The 19,885-nt window shown below is 39.9% G+C and overlaps 3 protein-coding genes across 3 annotated transcripts in view; all 3 read right to left on the bottom strand.

Annotated features, from left to right (window-relative positions):
- Nucleotides 1-2,823: 2,823 nt before the first annotated feature.
- Nucleotides 2,824-5,118, bottom strand: ccl36.1 (chemokine (C-C motif) ligand 36, duplicate 1). The gene is made up of 6 exons (XM_061095881.1): nucleotides 4,995-5,118; nucleotides 4,797-4,908; nucleotides 4,428-4,502; nucleotides 3,450-3,550; nucleotides 3,254-3,365; nucleotides 2,824-3,016 (listed from the first exon to the last, which is right to left on the bottom strand). Exons 1-6 carry the CDS (start codon nucleotides 5,062-5,064, stop codon nucleotides 2,923-2,925), a joined length of 564 nt encoding a protein of 187 aa, XP_060951864.1. The 5' UTR covers nucleotides 5,065-5,118; the 3' UTR covers nucleotides 2,824-2,922.
- Nucleotides 5,119-9,439: 4,321 nt separating this feature from the next.
- On the bottom strand, nucleotides 9,440-10,318 carry LOC132996078 (eotaxin-like). The gene is made up of 3 exons (XM_061066395.1): nucleotides 10,195-10,318; nucleotides 9,990-10,110; nucleotides 9,440-9,691 (listed from the first exon to the last, which is right to left on the bottom strand). The coding sequence occupies exons 1-3, from the start codon at nucleotides 10,262-10,264 to the stop codon at nucleotides 9,598-9,600; spliced, it is 285 nt and encodes a 94-aa protein (XP_060922378.1). The 5' UTR covers nucleotides 10,265-10,318; the 3' UTR covers nucleotides 9,440-9,597.
- Nucleotides 10,319-11,223: 905 nt separating this feature from the next.
- Nucleotides 11,224-19,885, bottom strand: part of tbc1d14 (TBC1 domain family, member 14) — a 32,206-nt gene continuing 23,544 nt past the window's right edge. The window contains exons 8-14 of the mRNA XM_061066106.1: nucleotides 18,658-18,738; nucleotides 18,456-18,544; nucleotides 18,002-18,073; nucleotides 16,844-16,972; nucleotides 16,326-16,435; nucleotides 14,815-15,073; nucleotides 11,224-14,724 (exon numbers count right to left, since the gene is read on the bottom strand). Coding sequence (XP_060922089.1) covers nucleotides 14,668-14,724; nucleotides 14,815-15,073; nucleotides 16,326-16,435; nucleotides 16,844-16,972; nucleotides 18,002-18,073; nucleotides 18,456-18,544; nucleotides 18,658-18,738 — 797 coding nt within the window. The 3' untranslated portion in view covers nucleotides 11,224-14,667. The remainder of the gene's footprint in view (nucleotides 14,725-14,814; nucleotides 15,074-16,325; nucleotides 16,436-16,843; nucleotides 16,973-18,001; nucleotides 18,074-18,455; nucleotides 18,545-18,657; nucleotides 18,739-19,885) is intronic.

Genomic DNA, 19,885 nt, shown 5'->3' with positions numbered 1-19,885 from the left:
TCTGATTTTAAAGCTCATGAACAAACCGTATTCAGCACAAAACCAGGAAGCGATTCGCTTAACGGATAGAAGCAGAGGGATACAATAGACTGTATTTGAAGATGACAACATGACTGATCCCCAAAAGTTGTAATCAAATTTTTGTATTTAAATATATGTTTGCCGAGCTGCTACGCTAAGCTAACGTGTATCGCCGTGTCTTTTAAGATACGAGCCGCCGTTAGTTGTTTGTTATTGAATTAGCTCTGTAAGCCAGATTGTAAATTGTCATGTCTATGTTGTTTTTACAGTCTCACCAACTCATGAAACTTAGTGGAAGTGGACATCTTGCCGTGGAGTTTTTTGAGAGCGTTAAGCCGGTTGGATAGCTAGTGTCAGAGCTAGCGAGACCTTCACATACCCGTATACGGAGGAAAACGAGTGGACACTATGAGAACTGGTCAGTGTGTGATGAGCAGTGGCTGCTATAGTTTACTGGATGTAACTGTCAGAATTATGTCACATGATCGATCATCAATCATTGAATTGAGTAGAGTTGAAGCGGTGAGTAAATGTTGTCAGGGTTATCAATTATCATTATTGCGGTATTATTTTAAAGGTGCGATAAATGTTTAAAAAATACTGATACACAAAGTATGGTAATTTCACCAGGTTTTATACAGAAGTAATATATATTATGAATATAAATAATGACATTATTTTCATTCTTTTTCAAAGGTCGAAACTTGTTACGTTAAGTGCAGAAATAAAAAGCACTCGAACAGAACAGGAACTGAGGGAATACTATCACACCGATAGAGAAATACATTTTAAGGAATATAAGCAAAAACACACCAGGGTTTGACAGTGCTAGACGGACAGGTGATCTCTGGGAAATGCAGTTATGTGAAGTCTGACCAATGTCCTCAGGGGGCGTCACTTGTTGGGTGTGTGTTTTTTGTGATACAAATAATTTAGCTGATAAACTCAAGTGAGTTTATCAGACCCTCTGTAGCCCGCTCCTCATCCCGTGTGGGAGAGTTTGAGATTACATTCACCATAGCTACCATAACCCACCAACATCTGTGGCTATACTTGAAGTCTGAAGTGAAGTGATACTCTGTGGGTAATGCTGGCATCAAGGACAAATAATGTGATCCTTTCTTTTCAAATTTCCATTTTGAGTAGATTAATCTCTTCCTTTAGACGCTCCCCTGTCTCTGCAGGAAAACAGGAGTACAAGGGGTCTACACATGCTGCTACACAGTCAGCTGGATGGATGTGACATGAATACTGAACCATGCACACATGCTTTCAGGACTGGGAACAGGAATGGGTTAGGAAGACAAACTTAGAAATTACTAAAGTCTTGTCGGAATTCTGTCTGTAAAATATAGTAAACATTGGAGGTAGGTTGAACAATGCACTGGTACAGATTGCATCAGAGTTATTCCTGTTTTTGCTTATAGGATTTCCAGTTAATAAGATAAAGTCACTATTGTATAATTGATTCTCCATCAGGTCCTGTCAAACATAAAGGAGAAGCTGTTCTGGAGTCAGAGGGAGGTCCAAGCCAAGCGGGAGCAGCTGGCAGAGGTGGAGGCCATGGTTGCTAGGATTTAAAAAAAAAAAAGAAAATGTACATGTCAAAATAAGATGTTCTTAAAGATGGTTTCTGTTATTGGTTGTTCTTATAACATCAAAGCTTGGTTTTTGGTGTTCAGGTTTGGTATTTGATTTTGGAATAAAGAAGAGGTGAAAATGCGACTGACTCCTGATTGGCTCCAAATGAGGAAGACGGCAGCGTTCATGGCTTCATTTGTGGAAAGTGGGAAAACGTGGTGACCCATCATCCATGTTTATGTCTGTGGTGAAGGATGATTGATGTGTCATCACTCATTTTGATGGTTCAAATCCTTGAACTATCATTGTTGCATTCCTCCTTTTTAATGTCTCTTCTATTGCCGCTGTCAGTCAAGGGATCTTTTTCCTTTTTTATTTTTATGGCACTTTTATAGCAAATAACCCACATCTGTTTTGGGATACTTGGGCCACATTAGTTATTGGTGGGCAGTTTTATCCATTTTGCCACAAGAAGGCCAGAAGTGCCACGTCACTGCCTGAAGTGGACCACAGCTGTATTATATCTGTGTCCCACCAGTTGAATCACTGTACCAAAAAATGCACCATCACAAGGGCACAAAAAAAAAACATCTCCCATTCTGCTCACCAGCAATTTCAACAGCCACCCACTAGAAGGCGCTACTGGATGTGATTTAGTCCTGCTTGGCTTGGACCTCCCTCTGACTCCAGAACAGCTTCTCCTTTATGTTTGACATAGTTTATCTAGTGTCATGTAATGTCGACGTCTTTGTAGTTTTTATGTTCATATGATCTCTAAAATGCTGTGCACAATATGAGTTACATCAACGTGGTTCTGATACATAAGAGTAGAAGCCATCAATGCACATTATCATGTTGTGTTCCATCAAACAACAGCCAGTTTATAAGTTTACTGAGTTTAAAAAAGAACAAGATTAACTATACTTTAATTAAACTTCTGTTTGAAAAAATGGGAGAGAAAAATGCAAGAGAAAGTTAATTTTTTTTTAAGTATTAATTAGGCTCCCAGGACTTCCATAGAGGAACATAGGATTAGACCTTTGAAACATTTATTTTAGTTGCATAATAATATTGCCACAAACACCAGGTATTGAGATTTTTTTCTCACATTTGTTTTCTATCTGAGAGGAGACGAGACAAAGTACTGACACGATCAATTTTAAATGTATAATGTTTATTCTTTATGATAATTGTGGATAATACACACAAAAAACACAGTGAGCAAACAGAAGCTGGGATCAGTCATGGCGGGGTTGCACATTAACAGTGAAATCATTTCACAAAACTTATTTTTTGTTGATTTGCAGACAGAAAGCTGGTTTACAAGGATTCCTCATCCAATTGTTCCACAATGCGCTGAACCCACGGGAGCGTTGGATCCACACAGATTTTACTAGACCTCTTTGTCCTAAAACTGAAACAAATGGTGGAGATGTTAATATTATCTTGAGGATTGGTATTGTTTTTTTATGAACATTTTGAAAGGTTGCTTCAAGAAATAAGAAAATAACCGTATTTCGGAGTAAATGCAGATATGACAGAACAGCAGATGTATAATGCACATATGTAGTAGACCAAAATTAGAATGTATTATTTGAAAGATTGTATAATACACTATGATGGTGATGTAAACTCATTAATCAGCACTTACAAGACGGCCTTCTTCGGACACCTGAAATCAGTCCTCTGATAGGAACTGATTCTAGCTTTCATCAGTTGTCTTGGGTAAAAATCAAAGCAGCAATTCTCGGGACCTAGTGCATCTGAAAAGACAAATGTCGACCAATGAGACAACAACATCTCCAACACAGAACATGTTTAAATATTAAAATATAAGTTTGTCTTACTGTTGCAGAGCACTGAGGAGAGCAGGGCAGCTCCCAGGACACACAGCAGCAGGACCTGAGGAGACCTCATGGCGGCTCGATGTAAATGTCTGGAGCTGATGCTGATGGAGATGAAGAGCACAGCTGCTGTTTGGGGCTTCTGAGAAAAATGTGTTGCGGGTTTATGTTTATTGAGGTCAACAACCTTGTTTATTAAAGAAAAAAAAAGGTGTCGCTAGTGTGAAGGAGGGAGGGCGTTGTGGTTTTTGGGGACCGAAGTGTGAGAGAATGTTTCCTGTGTCCATATAAATATGTATTAAACATGTCAAAAAATAATTTCATTTAACTATCACTATTGCATTCTTCCATTTTCATGTCTCTTCTATTGCCGTCAGTCAAAGTAGTAACATTTTGGTCATTCTTAATCTATTGATTCATTTATTTTAAGTCCCTCAATGTAGCATTTAAAGCACAAACTAAATAGTTTTAAACAGACATAAGGACATTTTCAGGCAATGGGTGAATGTACAGTTTTTGTCAGTATTGGGCCACATTAGTTATTGGTGGGCAGTTTTATCCATTTTGCCACACGAAGGCCAGAAGTGCCACATCACTGCCTGAAGTGGACCACAGCTGTATTATATCTGTGTCCCACCAGTTGAATCACTGTACCAAAAAGTGCACCATCACAAGGGCACAAAAAAAGAAAACATCTCCCATCCTTTCTCACATTTGTTTTCTATCTGAGAGGAGACGAGACAAAGTTCTGACACGATCAATTTTAAATGTATAATGTTTATTCTTTATGATAATTGTGGAAAATACAGACATAAAAGACAGTGAGCAAACAGAAATTGGGATCAGTCATGGCGGGTTTGCACTTTGACAGTGAAATCATTTCACAGAATTTGATTTGATGCAGCAACAGACAAAGGAGTAACTTCTTTTTTTTTGTTGATTTTTGCAGACGGGCAGCTGGTTTACAAGGATTCTTCATACAATTTTTTCATGATTCTCTTTACCCAGTCGACCGTTGGTTTCACACAGATTTGACGATCCTTAATTGTCGTAAAACTGAAACAAAGGGGGGAGATGTTAATGTCATCTTGAGGATTGGTATTGTGTTTTTTATGAACATTTTGAAAGGATGCTAAAAAGCTTCAAGAAATAAGAAAATAACTGTATTTCGGAGTAAATGCAGAAATGACCGAGCAGCAGAGGTATAATGCACACATACAGTAGACCAAAAGTAATGACTAAGAGATTTTCTTCTTCTAAAGTTGAATTAAACATGTATTCAAAGTCACTTATTTACGTTGGTGTATTACACATAATGATGGTGATGTAAACTCATTAATCAGCACTTACACAACGCCCTTCTTCGGACAGTTCGGATCAGTCTCCTGATAGGAGCTGATTCTAGCTCTCGGCAGTTTTACTTCGTGAAAAACAAAGCAGCAGGTGGTGGGACCCAGTGCATCTGAAAAGACAAATGTCGACCAATGAGACAACAACACATCTCCAACACAGAACATGTTTAAATATTAACATATAAGTTTGTCTTACTGTTGCAGAGCACTGAGGAGAGCAGGGCAGCTCCCAGGACACACAGCAGCAGGACGTGAGGAGACCTCATGGCGGCTCGATGTAAATGTCTGGAGCTGATGCTGATGGAGATGAAGAGCACGGCTGCAGTTCGGGGCTTCTGAGAAAAATGTGTTGCGGGTTTATGTTTATTGAGATAAACAACCTTGTTTATTAAAGAAAAAAAAAAAAGGTGTCGCTAGTGTGAAGGAGGGAGGCTGTTGTGGTTTTTAGGGGACCGATGTGTGAGAGAAACTTTCCTGTGTTCATATAAATCAGGGGCGTTTCTAGGATTGAAAGAAAGGGGGGGCTTAGCCTCTAATGCTGGCGAATGTTTGCGCGCACAGCGCGCGCCAATTTTTTTGGCTCATTTGGGGCTGCGGATATCCATTGTTTCAGACAGTTCATAGATTGGTTCAATCAGAAAGAGTGTGATTTTTCTCTGTATCTTTGCTTGCATTCATTCAGTATAAGATAACAGAAGAGACAGAATTTCAGGGTCATTGTGAAATTTGACAACACAAATAAGAACTTTTCTCAAATAGAGAGAAATAAATTTCCTGCTTGTAAAGGAAAGACGGATATACTAGTTTTCATATCCGCGTCACTCCCAAATCCTTATTCTTAAAGGGACCACACACAATGGATGGAGAATGGACCTGCCAGTGTAAACTTCTGAGTTGTTAATTTGTTGTATTATGAGCAGAAGGGAATAAGATACACAATACACAAAAATACATTCAAATTATTTCAAAAGTAGTTATTTCTTACATTTCAAATTTGCTCGTTCACACTCTTGCTCACTGGAGACATTTTCTAACAAAATAGCTAGCTTAGTGTTAACATAGCTCATTACAATATTCCCTTTCATTTGCCTCAAGTAAACCTAAATTTAAGCAGGTAACAATTGTTAACAACTACAGATAGCCACATTCTGTAACTACCTGTACTTACAATTTCACTCCGTGCATCATTTACTATGAGCTAAACTCCTTGGCTGTAATCCTGCTGTCTTGATGAGAGACGTTACTTGGCAGAGTGAGAAAGCCAGTGCAGCAGCGATGCAGACCCCCCAAGGTCCTAGTGCCCGGTCACTTAATGTTAAGTATGATGACAGGCTATTGGATTGTAATTTGAAGGGGGAGAAAACATATTAACCAGAAACGCACTCACATATGTAGCATGTTAGAGTTATAAATAACTTGTCCATGTTTAAAACAATAGTTTAATTAAAAAAAAAAAAAAATTACAAAAAATCCCAATAATTATTTGGGGGGGCTGAAGAACATTTTAGTGGGGCTTCAGCCCCCCTAATTATTTATATACGCCCCTGATATAAATATGTATTAAACATGTCAAAAAATAATTTAATTTAACTATCACTATTGCATTCCTCCATTTTCATGTCTCTTCTATTGCCGTCAGTCAAAGTAGTAACATTTTGGTCATTCTTAATCTATTGATTGATTTATTTTAAGTCCCTCAATGTAGCATTTAAAGCACAAACTAAATAGTTTTAAACAGACATAAGGATATTTTCATGCATGGGTGAATGTACAGTATTTGACAGTATTGGGCCACATTAGTTATTGGTGGGCAGTTTTATCCATTTTGCCACACGAAGGCCAGAAGTGCCACTTCACTGCCTGAAGTGGACCACAGCTGTATTATATCTGTGTCCCACCAGTTGAATCACTGTACCAAAAAGTGCACCATCACAAGGGCACAAAAAAAGAAAACATCTCCCATCCTTTCTCACATTTGTTTTCTATCTGAGAGGAGACGAGACAAAGTTCTGACACGATCAATTTTAAATGTATAATGTTTATTCGTTATGATAATTGTGGAAAATACAGACATAAAAGACAGTGAGCAAACAGAAGCTGGGATCAGTCATGGCGGGTTTGCACTTTGACAGTTTAATCATTTCACAGAATTTGATTTGATGCAGCAACAGACAAAGGAGTAACTTCTTTTTTTGGGGGGATTTTTGCAGACGGGCAGCTGGTTTACAAGGATTCTTTATCCAATTTTTTTCATGATGCTCTTAACCCAATCTTGTTTTGGATCCACACAGATTTGACGACGCCCTGTCCTAAAACTGAAACAAAGGAGGGAGATGTTAATGTCATATTGAGGATTGGTATTGTGTTTTTTATGAACATTTTGAAAGGATGCTAAATAGCTTCAAGAAATAAGAAAATAACTTTATTTCGGAGTAAATGCAGAAATGACAGAGCAGCAGAGGTATAATGCACACATACAGTAGACCAAAAGTAATGACTAAGAGATTTTCTTCTTCTAAAGTGGAATTAAACATGTATTCAAAGTCACTTATTTACGTTGGTGTATTACACATAATGATGGTGTAAACTCATTAATCAGCACTTACACAACGCCCTTCTTCGGACACCTCAAATCAGTCCTCTGATAGGAACTGATTCTAGCTCTCGGCAGTGGTCCTTTTTTAAAAACAAAGCAGCAGCGCGCGGGACCCAGTGCATCTGAAAAGACAAATGTCGACCAATGAGACAACAACACATCTCCAACACAGAACATGTTTAAATATTAACATATAAGTTTGTCTTACTGTTGCAGATCACTGAGGAGAGCAGGGCAGCTCCCAGGACACACAGCAGCAGGATGTGAGGAGACCTCATGGCGGCTCAATGTAAATGTCTGGAGCTGATGCTGATGGAGATGAAGAGCACAGCTGCTGTTTGGGGCTACTGAGAAAAATGTGTTGCGGGTTTATGTTTATTGAGGTCAACAACCTTGTTTATTAACGAAAAAAAAAGGGGTTGGTAGTGTGGAGGAGGGAGGGCGTTGTGGTTGTTAGGGGACCGAAGTGTAAGAGAAACTTTCATATCTATATGTATTAAACACATGTCAAAAAATAATTTTGATGGATCAAATCATTGAAATATCATTATTGCATTCCTCCATTTTCCTGTCTCTTCTATTGCCGTCAGTCAAAGCAGTAACATTTTGGTCATTCTTAATCTATTGATTCATTTATTTTAAGTCCCTCAATGTAGCATTTAAAGCACAGACTAAATAGTTTCAAACAGACATGAGGACATTTCATGCATGGGTAAATGTACAATATTTGACAGATTTACTATCAATTATTACATGTTTATATACCTGTAGCAACTATTGTCTACGTTGCATTTTGTGTCTTTTATCAATACATGAAGTAAAAACGTGACGTCAACAGAAAGTAACGCTGCCCTGCTAGATGTAACGCCAAATCAGATGGTGTCATTCCAGAAGCGAGGCTGAACATTACACATTAAAACACAGAGCCCTCCTAACGTTCCCACTGGACACAAGGAGCACAGCCACGTTTTCTCAGAATACCTGAATGTTTTAAACACAACATTTTATCTTTATGTAGTAAAATCTTTATGTATATAGCACTTTTATAGCAAATAACCTAAAATAAAAATATTCATAGACCAACCATTACAATAATAAAACGAGAATGAGGTTAAATCAGGATATGCAATACGATAAAAGGGCATTTTAGGCTTTGAAGCTCCTGACTCAGTCTGTTGTGTTTCCTCAGGCAGGGTGTTCCAAAACCTCTGGGCTCTTATTTCAAAGCTCTGGCCCGATCGTCTTCAGCTGAGAGTCTGGAGCAGTTAAACAGCCCCTGCCAGAGGGTCCAAAAGTGTGAGCGGGGTTAAATGGGGATAAAACATCCACGATATACTGTTGAGTCAAGTCTAGTCAGTGCTTTGGAAGTCATTTGTTTCTGATCTCCTTTTATAATGGAACTAACCCACTTACTGAAAAGTGAAAATTCAGGCCACCGTGACCAAGGGAAGAAAAGGGGAAAGAAATGTGAGCAACGCAAACCTTAGGCAACACACATGTTGTTTGCACCTATTTGCATCAAGAGTCAGAACATAGTTTCACATTTTGCCCACATCCCACTCACACACCCCACATGGAAGGATGGCACTTGGGCAGCCACGAGTAAAACAGAGCAATACCGAACGTCAACCAAAGATGCCAAAGGTGGCTTCAATTTATTTTGTGCCATATTCACCATTTACCACGTGGGCCACTTTAGATTAAACTTTATCCTAGAGCACCGCATGTTTGCCAAAAAAAAAGGCCCACATTTGTTTTTGGATATTTGAGCCACATTAGTTATTGGTGGGCAGTTTTATCCATTTTGCCACACGAAGGCCAGAAGTGCCACATCACTGCCTGAAGTGGACCACAGCTGTATTATATCTGCTTCCCACCATTTGAATCACTGTACCAAAAAGTGCACCATCACAAGGGCACAAAAAAAGAAACCATCTCCCATCCTATTCTCACATTTGTTTTCTATCTGAGGGGAGACGAGACAAAGTTCTGAAACGATCAATTTTAAATGTATAATGTTTATTCTTTATGATAATTGTGGAAAATACTGACATAAAAGACAGTGAGCAAACAGAAGCTAGGATCAGTCATGGCGGGTTTGCACTTTGACAGTGAAATCATGTCACAGAATTTGATTTGATGCAGCAACAGACAAAGGAGTAACTTCTTTTTTTTTGTTGATTTTTGCAGACGGGCAGCTGGTTTACAAGGATTCTTCATCCAATTTGTTCATGATGTCCTGAACCCACTCGAGGTTTGCATGCACACAGATTACAGACTTGTTCTTTGTCGTAAAACTGAAAGAAAGGGGGAAGATGTCATGTTAATGTCATATTGAGGATTGGTATTGTTTTTTTATGAACATTTTGAAAGGATGCTAAATAACTTCAAGAAATAAGAAAATAACTGTATTTCGGAGTAAATGCAGAAATGACAGAGCAGCAGATGTATAATGCCCATAAGCAGTAGACCAAAAGTAATGAGTAAGAGATTTTCTTCTTCTAAAGTGGAATTAAACATGTATTCCAAGTCACTTATTTACGTTGGTGTATTACACATAATGATGGTGAGGTACACTCATTAATCAGCACTTACACAACGCCCTTCTTTGGACAGTTCGGATCAGTCCTCTGATAGGAGCTGATTCTAGCTCTCTTCAGTGGTGGGTCTTCGTAATTTTTTAATTTAAAGCAGCAGGCGACGGGACCCAGTGCATCTGAAAAGACAAATGTGAACCAATGAGACAACAACACCTCTGACACGGAAAATGTTTAAATATTAACATGCAAGTTTGTCTTACTGTTGCAGAGCACTGAGGAGAGCAGGGCAGCTCCCAGGACACACAGCAGCAGGATGTGAGGGGACCTCATGGCGGCTCGATGTAAATGTCTGGAGCTGATGCTGATGGAGATGAAGAGCACGGCTGCTGTTCGTGGCTTCTGAGAAAATGTGTTGCAGGTTTATATTTATTGAGATCTCGTTTTTGAAGAAAAAAAAAAGGTGTTGCTAGTGTGGAGGAGGGAGGTCGTTGTGGTTTTTAGGGGACCGAAGTGCGAGAGAAATTTTCCTGTGTTCTAATATATATATGTATTATACACACAAACACATATTTAAAGTTTATATGTGCATCTACCATACGACTGTTTGTGGAATGGAGCCGTGGTATCAACGTTCAGCTGAAGTCCGTCTCAGCAGTCAATATTTCACCTTGTATTGTATAATTTCTTGGAATCAAATAACTAACTGAGCTCATGGACATACATCGATGTTATGAGAACTACATAAAACGACAGAAAGAATCTTTGGAAAAAAGTATTCAACATGCAGTTTCTCAGTTTGGTCCATGTCCCTTCCACTAACATGGAGGAGGCAGGTTTTATCACCAACCACCAAGGAGTGATTGACATGATTTGGCCTCACCGTGTGTGCATGTGTGGTCCAGGTATTACTTTTGTTGTAGGGACCTTGGTTTCAGGTCTGGGCTAGGCAAGTAGTTGCTATGGTTACGGTTAGAGTAACTGACCAAGAAATCAATCTCAGACATTGTGGTGTCCTTTGAAGTCATGGGGACGTGTGCGTGTGTGTAACTGTTTTCTCATGCAGAGTTTAACCTCCTATGACCGAATTTCATGTAAAACTGGTGTATTGCTCCTTTAGCAGACTCCTTTGATTCAAAGAGATAATTGACTAAAACACTGTAATGTGAACCTGAAGAAAATGACTCACTCTCACTCTACTCATCATATGTGAAACACATTTGCTACTTGGAGTTGGTGAAAGGTCCTCTGGGAAACGCAGTCATTCAAAAAGAAAAAGTGGTCGCACCTGGTTGGTTATGTACAGCTCTTTATTTTAATAAAACCATCGTTTATATACATTTCAAGTGAGATACAGTTGCATGGTGACGCTCCCTTGTCTCCATGTGTCCATCCCTCCTCTACAGTACACAGGTCTCAATGAGGAAAAAAATAAAGACAATGCAAATCAAACAGAACACAGGAAAGTAAAGACGTCCAGATAATCAAACAGATTGATAACAGTGTATTAGACTCCTTCATTGAATTTTAACATGATTGAATTTGTTTTTAGACGCGTGTGGATTGATTGAATTGTGTTTTTTTGTAGTGTTAGCGGAGCTGGAAGGGGCACTTCATGGACAATGGACAAACCATTTAAACCTTCAGAGTGCTGATATGAACTGGTGATGCGAGGCACAACTCAGAGGCTTACGTATATATATATATTTATTGCAGTCCTGCGGTGAGGCACCACACTTGGGGGGGGGGCACAAACAGACCATATGTCGGCAGCCACGAAACAAGCTGAGGTGATGGTGATAATTTCCTGTTTCGTTAAATCTAGAGCACGTCCCATATTTAAGCTTTAATGTGGACATCACTGGAATTACAGGGAACAAAATGGAAGCTAATGCCATCACACAGGTTCAGTAGCGTAGCACAAGAGTCGAAGCAGCCTCACAGGCAATAACGATAACAGTTGCGTTGAGAAATACCATCACCCTGACAACTGCACTCTTCACAGACGTCAACAACCAATAAGATTTCTTCAAATCGTCTGCCTTTTTTTCAATTTGACAAACGGGTCTGTGCAAAACTGGCGTTGAAATAAATAAACATGGTTTAAAAACTTCACTGACAAATCCTGTATGAAATCAACAGTTAGACAATTCCACTTAAAAAAATACATCTGATTATTTAAAGGTTCAGTGTGTAGAATTTAGTGACATCTAGTGGTGAAGCTGCATGTTGCAGCTGAATACCCCTAACCTCACCCTCCCAAAAATGAAAGAGAACCTGTGTAACCGCTATCATAAAAACTCAAAAGGTGAGAGAGGATCCGCTCATCGTGTATATATAAAGTATTTAAATATGAAAGGGCTCATTCTAGGATAAAGAAAACAACAATTTGTGCAATTTAGGTGAAACACTAGTGGAAACATCACAAAGATCATTTTAATTCATTTTTGACAATAAATCACTCACACCTAAATCTTACACACTGAACCTTTAATAGTGCCGTGTACTGTCTTAGTACATGCTAGATGGAGGCTGACGTGTCATAAACATTGCTTGGACAAATCATACCGCCCCCTACTGGTCACGATGGGCGAGCTGACAAACCAGCGACATCAACCAGGAAGCTCATGTAAAAGACAACAAACTTCTGCGTCTAATGCAACTGTGTCAAAGCAGCGTCCTCACACATTTTGCTTTGGCTTGTGTTGTTGTTAAAATGCAAACAAGTAATGAGACTGGTCAGACAGATGCCGCAGAAAAACAGACACCCTCAGATAGCTACTTTTTTAACAAGATGTTTTCCTGCAACCAATTGTTTTTTCCATTTTCTTGTAAAACTTTACCAAAAGCCTCACAATTCCAATTTATTATCTCCTGAGACAAAAAAAAGGCAGCAGATCAAACAATCAGAAATGTTTGATCGTGTCATTTTTTCTTAAACTTAGCAACGGGAGTCAAAAGATAACGTGCGAGGAAGGGTGAAAGCGACATGTGTTAGCCAGTGTAGTTACTGTAGTTCACCAATGAGAACAACAGATGGCGCAGCAGCAGTGAACGCGACACATGGACATTAAGGTGCTTTAAAATACAATTTGCTTCCAAAAATCACATTTCTCATCTCAGTCACTTCTGAACAGGCCCACATATTTTTACGTTTAATATTACTTACACATCCTCAACATATTCTCAGATTTTTCAAGTCATAGGGGGGAAAAAAGATGCTTCTTATATGTCCAGAATCTACACGAGAATTTTCACATTTGTTACTTTTCCTTAGTATCAAACTGATCCAGTGATAGTTTTCTGTAAATCTATGGATACACTACAAACAGTAAATGCTAACAGCTTTCGGCATATTTGTTATAGTGTCAATTTGTCAAAATAAAAATATATGTGTTTACAAAGTTGCAGCCGATGGCTTTTCTTGCTGAAACCAGAATTTGAATCTTCAGTGTTGTGTGCATCATACGCGACTTGTCCACAACATGCAATTGAGCACATGAACAGTGGGGGCAGTACAGATTAGGATATGAGGACAGGAAGATAAAATAAATGTCACCGCTGCTATAACTGCCATAACCTCCACATTAAAAAAATAATTCCTGGAGAAATATCACATTAGATATTTAAATGACAAACAAATTTAAAAGTGGTAAGGAATTCCTTTTTAGCCCAGAGGTAATTCAGCCAAAATATGCCCCCTAGTGGACATTGTAGTCCTCAAAGTGCACAAATCTGCTCATGAATGATGCAGCTCAAGTCATAACCTCTTACGCGTTTTAGTTGTCACAGATCTATATAAGCTCCAAACACATTTGTGTGAGGGAGCGGTTCCTCAAAAACCCTTCATGTCACTTGAACAAGTCCCGTCATCCGTTAGATAAATATTAAATAAACGCACAAGACATTAACACTCACACCAAGACATAAAAATCAAAACACTAACCAGATGAAATGTACCTCAAACTTATTCAGGGGAAGGGCCAGTCCAAGTCTGACGCTGTAATTTGTGTGTCTACCACAGTAACACATTACTATTATTATTATCTCCATTTCCATTTCCGTATTTTATAAATTTACTGTAAAACTCATTCTACAGGCAGCTTATGACCTCTTTCAGAGGCTGAGCACATTTCTTCACTTGTAACAATCTGGTACTTCCAGAGACACCAAACTTCAAAAGGGTTTTAACTCCCAGAAAACACGAGATGATTTCATGGAATGATTCAGGAACTAAAATGTTCAATGACAAAAACATGTAAATGAAAAACAAACTTAGCCCACAGAGGAAATCAAACTCACAGGACATGGGGGGGATGAAAAAACAGAGAGATCCACACGTTGTGACATTGACATTCACAGATCTGACTCTGGAGATATTGTCTCAGGACATTCCTCTTGAGGGGAACCGTTGGCGGAAACAAAATCAAAAGATAAGTGGGGGATTTTCGAATCAACTCCCCCGTTGTTTCCCCTGGACGTGAGTCAGTCTGCTGGGCACATGTATGTGGGAGTGTGTGGTACATTCTTCGGCGTCTGCCAGCTACAGTTTACAGTCCACTGCTGGACCTCAGAGCAGAAGAGGGGTGGTGGGAAATAAATAAGGCCTCGTATTCTTCCTCATCACTGACAGACCCCCTCCAGAGATGTCCCAAATGATCATAGGTCTCTCTCAGGTCCCTGGTAAGAGTCTGGAGGGGAATTGGATTCCGTTAGTGGGACCTCCTGATCGCAGCTCAGCGCTTCAACACCGGGCTGCCCCGCTCCTGATCTTTCTGTAAAGCCTGCAGGACCTGAGGGGAAATTAAGTATAATTAGGAAAACAATTATTCAACAAACTGTATCGAACGAGAAGCCTAAGCCGAGCAGCTTTAACGGCCCACCTGTGGCCATTTCCTGTTGCGGCTGGTCATGTGCACAGCAGCGATTTGCTGGAAGAGCTGCTCAGCCGGTAAGAAGTCCGGCAGGCGGGTGAGGAACTGAGCCATGTGAATGAAGTCCATGCAGGTCAGGACGTCCTGGTAGAGACGCAGCAGGCCGAGCGCCGTGCGGAAAAGGAACTCCTCGCTGTCTCTGCAGAACACGTCCCAAACCCGACATGCCAGGTCCAATGGCAGCGACTTACTGTACAGAGTGAAGATCCTGGAGGAGAGGATGAAGGGAGGGACGGGGCAATAGGAACGGTTAATACTGGTTTTGAGATGACGGAGAAATGTATGCGCATCAAGTGCATACAGCAGAATATTCAATCCAAGTGCAACAGTCCCCCGATTAAACCGCATTTAAATTCAATTGATTTTTTAATGAAAACACTTCTAAAAATCAGTACCCTAAACATGTCAGATGTTTTTTCCTAAAGATCAATGAATCATTCTCTGCAAAATGAACAAAGATATTGGAAAACACCACATCTCACGGTGATATAGTGAAAAAAATATCTCGGATCTGCCTCCTGATCCGGCTCCACACCAAAATGTAATGGGTTCTTCCCCTGACGCAAAATACATCCTTCCTCAAAGAAATCCGTCCAGAAGTTTTTACACAACTACCTGCTAACTAACAAAGAAACAAATGAAAACATAACCCCCTTGGCAGAGGAAATAAATAACCAGATAGTGTGGCTGGAGTTCAACTCGCAATACATTGACAACCACCACACCAATTACCACTGTGCTGTGGACAAATATGTAGTGTAGCTAACATTCTGCCTCCCCAGCAGGGACTGATAAGTTGACCCAAAGAAAATTCATGTGCAGCTATTTTAATAGATAAATAATAATCTGTTAATTTTTGGGGTATTCTTTTAAGCAAATATCAAGTGTTTCAATATTTCCTGGTTCTCAAACATAATAATTTGTGATAAGTTCCTCATCTGATATTAAATGTTTTTAGCGGTGTCGCCTATTTATTATTATTATTGTTAAACCAAGAAATCGTGTTTCATAACTCAGAGTTAAAAAAACCTCTGTGGCTGGCACTAAAGCACAAACCCCCACAAAGACGTGTGAATACCAAGTAATACCAGGCAGGTGGGGTGTGAATGATGAAGAAGTGAAGCCCGTCCGGTTTTCTCAGAAGAACTAACTCGACACTGAGTCAATGTGAGAACTAGAGTTATGTTTCTAGACGAAAACATGTAACCGCCCGGGGATGGGAACAAGGTCAACTCTGGATGTGGGTAGAGAATATATCGTACTCTCATATTGTGGCTTCATATTTATTTATACGTTTCTGTTCCAGTTGTGAAATTACATAAATTCAAACAGGTTAGATTGTAATATTATAGAATATTGAAAAGATTAAAGGTAGTAAGAATATCATGATGGTTTTGAGGAGAAAAAGAGATCGAATAAATAAATAATACCAGTAGAAAATGGACGAGGTGGAGACTCACCAGTCGATTAAATAAATATCAGGGGTCAAGTTGTTTTTCTTGAAATGTGCAAAGAGCTTTGGTAGATTTTCTTCAAAGAACACTTCAAATGCCGAAAAGTACGTCAACATCTGCGAGAGAGAGAGAGAGAGAGAGAGAGAGAGAGAGAGAGAGAGAGAGAGAGAGAGAGAGAGAAGAGAAGATGGTCACATGTAGCAGCACAGACGACATCTTTGTGTTCAATCGGCAGGGCAGTGAAACATGAACATAAACACAGGTCAGATGTGTGCGAGACCGCCAAGGGATTTCTGCAGTGTGGACGAGTCTGAGACCCTGTTTGTACCTTTTATTAACATCTGTCCTGTGCGATCCGATCACAAGTGAAATAAATGTGTCTCCTGCGATCCAATGTGATGAGATCTCACTTAAAAACATGTGTTCATGATGTCCAAAATTGTGTTTTTCCCAGTCTGCGTTATCAGATGTGTGCAATGACAATGTTTCTACATTAGTGTGTGTGTGTGTGGGTGTGTACTGACAAGGCTGTGGTCGACTCTGAAGAAGGCCATCTGACACGGTTTGTTGAGCAGGTTGGCAAAAGCTATAAAGGCATCGGCTGTGTCCAGGTTCAGGATGAGCACTGCTGCAATGAATGACATTCCCTGCACCTACACACACACACACACAGATTGAAAAAAAACATTAAAATGGTCTCACTTGTAAGTATGATTTGATATGGTTTGACTTCCATCTCTGAAAGTGAGTGCAGAGAAATGTGCAGGAGCAAATTAACACAGCAATTTTACACAGCACCCTCCCTGACACTCTTATTCATCTAAAACACTAATTCTATAAAAAAGGTAAATCAAATCAAAGCTTCAGTCTGAAAGTATCTGGTGAAATGCCAATGCAGGCGGACACCAAAAAAAACAACCTGTGCACACATGTTATGCATAGACTGTGCATGTGAGTCAGCTCATGCATTGGGGTCAGTGCAGGAAGTTAGTGACTTATTGACAAGTAGAGTGTGGGCTGTGGTGAGGCGCAGAAACGTAAAACCACAGCATCTACGTGCAAACTTGAATTTGCACAAAGTAAAAGCATGATGTTAAGACCACCAAGAAACCGCTGTCATACATTTTGGATTGCCACTAACTAATTAGAAAGTTTGATGTTGCTTGAAGGCACAGGGGAGTTTATTTAAAAAAAATGAAGTTTATGCATTCGTCTCCATGGGGGTATTAAAAATGTAGCACATATCAGGAGATGGCATTAAGCCTTGAGAGCGAAGGAAGATATTAGCTCCCTACATCAACTTTTTTTTATCTACAGTTGGTTTAAGTTATTGAGCTTTATGTTAAATCTTAGACCAATCTTAAACAAACTTGGTTCTGTTTTGATTCTAAGGACTTGGGTTCAGGCTTAGGATCGCACTTTGCATAATATCTAGGGGCTGTATGTGAAAACGAAAATGTCGGTCAAAAGTCAATTTTTGGAGACATTCTCCAGAGTTTCTGCAAGCACCCTGTTAAACTCTGAATAATGTCGGAGTGAGCCCATGTAAGGAAACAACAGGAGATTTTCGGGAGGATTCAGTGCGGTTGTGTTGAGGACAAAAATAATACAAATATCTAATTTACACATTTGATTAGAGGGAATTAACATGGAAGAATTGCTTCTGTGAGTGCTTGACTTACGTAGCCAACGTCTGGCCGGTAACAAGTGTATGCTCCCAGAATGCTGTGCAACACATCGTGATAGGGCCCGCCCTGGTAAGGAACAAATAAATAATAAAGACACAGAAAAAAATGGATTTAAAATAAACTTAACCACACACAACTTTAACCTGGAAATCCAGAGTTAGATTTGCTTTGGTACAATAATATCAAGGTTATGTCAACCTCAGCTTTGCTGTCTCAAACTAACGTTTACCAGCGTTAAGCTTCAGGCTATTAAGCTTTCTAAGAACGTAGAAAAAGCTACATTAAACAATAAAATAGTATAAGGATATTTCTGTATTAGAATTTTTTGTCAGTGATTTCTTTAGTGTATCCTATTACTTGCTTTCTGCATCGGAAACACATTGAACAGGTAAAAAGAAAAAGCAGCCGTGACGGCACCATCGTCTTTGACTGAACATCTCTAACTGACCTGCTGGAAGATGCACAGTTGGGGGAAGGTTCGCGAGATATCCAGCTTGATCAGCTCCAGGCTCGACTCCCTGTCTGAAGAACCAGCATCTAATGGGAAGACATGGCGGCACGTTCAGAAACACACAGAAAGATGTGGGCCTAACTCAGGTTTAAAAATAAAAGCCAGAAACAGTGATTGACAGTTTCTTGTCCATCTTTACCATTAATTTCAGTCTCTGCGGAAGATGCAGGTGTGGCACTCCACTTCTCTCTCGCCCGGGACAGACATATGTTATACAGCTCTGCAAGGAAAACATTACAGGTTAAGAGAAGAAGGGAAGACAGAGGTTTAAGAGACTGACAGAGAACAGGATTACCGGACAGAAACCATTTTAGGTGGAGAAAGGATTCAGCTCATGTGAGGCGATGACAGAAAACAGATCTCCTGCCGTCTCAGAGGACATTTATTTTGTTGCACTACGATGAATGTACCCGTCATGGCTTTAACCTGTGGCTGCCTTCCAGTGATTGTATGGGATGGAAATAATGAGCTTTCTGAAACACGATGTGGAGCCCAACACTGCTCTGGCTGATTATTTACTTGAGAGGCGGTGGACTAGTGGCAGAAACTTGGACTATGGGCAGAAAAGGTCTCTGGTTCAACTCCACGGAGAAACAACAAAAAGACGAACCTGGATTGATCTGTCCAAAAATCCAAGAGGATTCTCCCTACCCTGTCTAGTGCCCCTGAGCCAGGCACCTTACTCCCCTAGCATCTGCTCCCCGGGCGCCGTACACGGCTGCCCACTGCTCTGTGTCTGGCACCAGATGGGTTAAAAGCAGAGGTTAAATTTCCCCTTGCATGAGTGTGTGCATGTGTTTGGGACAAATAAATGTATCTTAATCTTAATGCGTAAAGATGTATTGCTATTACAGAGATATCTTAACACAGAAGCTACAGCCACACTACTAGGTTTTTGAAAGCGCATCAACTCAGCTACGGATACATCTGGTGTCTACTATGTTAGTATCCAGTTCTAATGTTTGAAGTTCGGGTAAGGGGCTTGGGAATTCATTATACCATTAGGTGGAGAAGTACAAATGCGTGTCGTCTCAAGCCAGACACAGAACTCATTGAAATTCTGCGTGTTCGTGCTTGTACTCGTGCTCAGTGGACCATGCTCCTGCTCTAATAGACCTTCCATCTCACTGCCACTTCAGCTCAATAACAAACGCTGAGACAAACTGCCCCACTCATCTATCTTTGTATGCACAGTGCGTGTGTCTGTGTGTGTGTGTGTGTGTGTGTGTGTGTGTGTGGCCTGTTCACACAAATATTCCAATGAATGAAAGGAGGAAGTATCAGAGTGGTTTATACTGATTGATCGGAAGAGCAAATAGGTAACAAATCAGTAAAGCTGACAGTTCACCATTTCTCTTCATTCGCTC

This window comes from Limanda limanda, chromosome 22 (assembly GCF_963576545.1).
Source record: "Limanda limanda chromosome 22, fLimLim1.1, whole genome shotgun sequence".
NCBI classification, from domain to species: Eukaryota; Metazoa; Chordata; class Actinopteri; order Pleuronectiformes; family Pleuronectidae; genus Limanda; species Limanda limanda.
This window is presented reverse-complemented; position numbering and strand designations above follow the sequence as displayed.

Bases quoted from the DNA above. Each gene is read 5' to 3' on its own strand.
- ccl36.1 (XM_061095881.1), bottom strand. From the start codon at position 5,064: ATGAGGTCTCCTCACGTCCTGCTGCTGTGTGTCCTGGGAGCTGCCCTG. The intron at 4,503-4,796 runs GTAAGTGCTGAT...CCTTTGTTTCAG, and splicing joins TGTCCGAAGAAGGGCGTTGT to TTTTACGACAATTAAGGATC. The intron at 3,017-3,253 runs GTAAGTGCTGAT...CATTTGTTTCAG, and splicing joins TGTCCGAAGAAGGCCGTCTT to TTTTAGGACAAAGAGGTCTA.
- LOC132996078 (XM_061066395.1), bottom strand. From the start codon at position 10,264: ATGAGGTCCCCTCACATCCTGCTGCTGTGTGTCCTGGGAGCTGCCCTG. The intron at 10,111-10,194 runs GTAAGACAAACT...TTGTCTTTTCAG, and splicing joins CTCCTCAGTGCTCTGCAACA to ATGCACTGGGTCCCGTCGCC. The intron at 9,692-9,989 runs GTAAGTGCTGAT...CCTTTCTTTCAG, and splicing joins TGTCCAAAGAAGGGCGTTGT to TTTTACGACAAAGAACAAGT.